Source organism: Alnus glutinosa, chromosome 6, assembly GCF_958979055.1.
Source record: "Alnus glutinosa chromosome 6, dhAlnGlut1.1, whole genome shotgun sequence".
NCBI classification, from domain to species: domain Eukaryota; kingdom Viridiplantae; phylum Streptophyta; class Magnoliopsida; order Fagales; family Betulaceae; genus Alnus; species Alnus glutinosa.
In genome coordinates, this window is record NC_084891.1 from 7064440 (window position 1) to 7067218 (window position 2779).

The 2779-nt window shown below is 39.4% G+C and overlaps 1 protein-coding gene across 1 annotated transcript; it reads right to left on the bottom strand.

Moving 5' to 3' along the window:
* Positions 1 to 332: 332 nt before the first annotated feature.
* Positions 333 to 1468, bottom strand: LOC133870831 (uncharacterized). Its single transcript, XM_062308067.1, has 2 exons — positions 726 to 1468; positions 333 to 628 (listed from the first exon to the last, which is right to left on the bottom strand). The coding sequence occupies exons 1-2, from the start codon at positions 1392 to 1394 to the stop codon at positions 470 to 472; spliced, it is 828 nt and encodes a 275-aa protein (XP_062164051.1). The 5' UTR covers positions 1395 to 1468; the 3' UTR covers positions 333 to 469.
* Between the last annotated feature and the right edge of the window lie 1311 nt (positions 1469 to 2779).

Here is a 2779-nt window from a genome sequence, read left to right on the forward strand (position 1 = left end):
GCCACTTTACCCTTCAATGCTTTAAAATAAAACATCTCCATCCATTTTGCTATAGACTATGAAAATTCATTATAGCTTTTCTTTTCTCGCCCCTCTTTCCCACACTCTCCCACTCCCACAACTTCAACAATAAAAATTACATTGAAAAATAAATATTTAAAGAAAGTAGAGAAAAATGCATAATCCGATGGAATTTGTATTGAAAAACTAGTAGCTAAAATAGAAAAAATTGTGTATTTTGAGTAGCTAAAATAATGACCAAGAAATGCTATGAACTACATAATTATTGATAGTATGCCGAAATGAATACACCCTTTAAGGGATAACTTCAATTTTGGCAATGGTATGGAACATTTCAAGATGAATCAAAAAGACCCAGGAATTAAAGATTGCAGTATCCATACAAAACAATTTTTTTTTTTTTAAATAGACTAAGTGGCAGCAGAAAAGAAAGAAATGTAAAACATTCTCAAGCATCAAGCCTCTCAGGCTCCTCCACAAAAACCTTACCAACTGGTTTGGCCAACAGGTCTGTATGCTCTTGGAATGGAGACTTCGTGAAGCGAGTATCCCTCCAAAAGTCAGGTGTAAGAAACCCGTAACTTAACAGCAGACATTCAAAAGTTGCCTGTAGAGGGAGAGAAAATGGTCAACCAGTAACTCAATCAAAGGAATTAATTAATTTAATTAATTAGAGTATAGAGACGAAGTTAAAAAAGGCAAACCTTCACAAAGTTTCCAAGAGTCTTAGTGGAGCCCCTGGATGAGGTAAACACGTCATCAATCCCGGCAAACTGGAGGACCTTCTTGGGAACCCTGGCGGCCACAATTCCGGCTCCACGAGGTGCGGGCACCATGCGCACCGTGACCGACCCACACTTGCCGGTGACCTTACACGGCACTGTATGGGGCTTCCCTATCTTGTTCCCCCAGTAACCCCTTCTGACGGGAATCACAGATAGCTTGGCAAGTATGATGGCGCCACGTATGGCGGTGGCCACCTCCTTTGCACATTTAACGCCGAGACCCACGTGACCGTTGTTGTCGCCGACGACGACGAAGGCCTTGAAGCGGGTGCGCTGCCCAGCCCGGGTCTGTTTCTGGACTGGCATTATCTTCATGACCTCGTCCTTGAGGCCAGGGCAGAGAAGGTCCACGATTTGGTGCTCCTTGACGGGCAGAGAGTGCAGGTAGATCTGCTCCAAGGACTTGATCTTCAAGTCCTTGACCAGACGCCCCAGCTTCGTCACCGGCACCCACTTCACCTCCTCGTCACGGCGTGCCCTGCGCCGGCCTCCGCGGCCACGGTCTCCCCTCGGACGACCACCACCGAATCCTCGCCCGAATCCACCGCGATCTCCTCCACCGCGGTCACCTCCACCGCGGTCAGCCATGGTTGGAGTTTTAGAAAAGGAGAGAGAGAGAGAGAGAGAGAGAGAGAGAGAGCGGCAGAGCGCGCAAATTAAAAGAATGGAGTATTGGCACTTAGGAAGATGAGAGAATTTATACGGGGATAGGGTTTTGGGGACGTGTTAGGGTGATGTTTGGTTACGGAGTTGACTAAAGCTTGGCGTGGGGGGGAAGAGATTTGGGCTGAGTGGCTTGTTTTTGGGTAGGAACTAGGAGGACCCAAAAACTTAAAAATAAAATTATAGGGCCGATGAAAAATGTAAACGACAGGTCGCTTTAGAGGACTTGTGAAAACAACATGTCATCATAGGGAGTTTCGATCCTATGTACCTCCGCTATCAATAAGATGCTTTCTTATGTACATTATTCAGTCATCTCAAAATTTACTTATAAGTAATTGCTCCATAAATCTTATATTTATTTATACAAAGAAGAACTCATATAATGAAGGAGATTCTTATTTGTACAAATAATACTTTGAACTTGGAACGAACATGAAGAAATTAACAATATTTTTTTTATCTTTTGAGTTGTTATGTTGAATCAGTCATTCAAGACTATCTTGAGTGACTGATCTATCTCATTTACGGATCATATAACAATAGATTCATATGCACAATCTCATTTACTAGTTAGCGTCTCAAGACTTAAACCTTTGGTCTTATTAAACTATTGGTAATTAGTGCCTTGGGACTTGAACCTTCGGTCTTATAATTATTGGTGATTGCTTAGTGAGGTCTTTGGACTTAAACTTTTGGTCTTGCTTAGTATTGAGACTTAAACTTTTGGTCTTTGTCACTGGACTTTAACCTTCGATCTTCTGATTGATTAGTGCTTTAGGACTTAAACCCTTAGTCTTTACTTCAAGACGTTAACCCTTGGTTTAGTTGATTGATTGATTATTGATGTCTCAAGACTTAAACCCTTGATCTTACTTATTAAGAAGTTTATATCTCATAGCAGTAAAATATGCAATGCCAAATTATTAGCAGACTCATCATTTATAACAGTAAAATATGCAGAATCCTAAATATATTGCATACCATTAAATTTAGTAGAGATCACAACATCATAGAAACTAATATCACCATATAAGTAAATAAATTAATATTACCATATAATCAAATAAATGCATATAATTAAATAAAACATAGATCACCATATTATGGAACCTAGTATCACTCTTAGTAAGTATTTTAAAGATACTTACAGTTTTCTATTTCAAAGAAAGATCCACAGAAATGATGACTGCACAATTATATACATGTAATAATGAATCAACATAATTTACTAAAACTTATTTAAACTCTTTTGTTACTTTGATGTCTAAACCATAATTTCCCAATATTACTTTTGATTTATAAATAAC

Coding starts and splice junctions, on each gene's coding strand:
- LOC133870831 (XM_062308067.1), bottom strand. CDS start 1,394: ATGGCTGACCGCGGTGGAGGTGACCGCGGTGGAGGAGATCGCGGTGGA. Junction 629..725: donor CTCTTGGAAACTTTGTGAAG/GTTTGCCTTTTT, acceptor CTCCCTCTACAG/GCAACTTTTGAATGTCTGCT.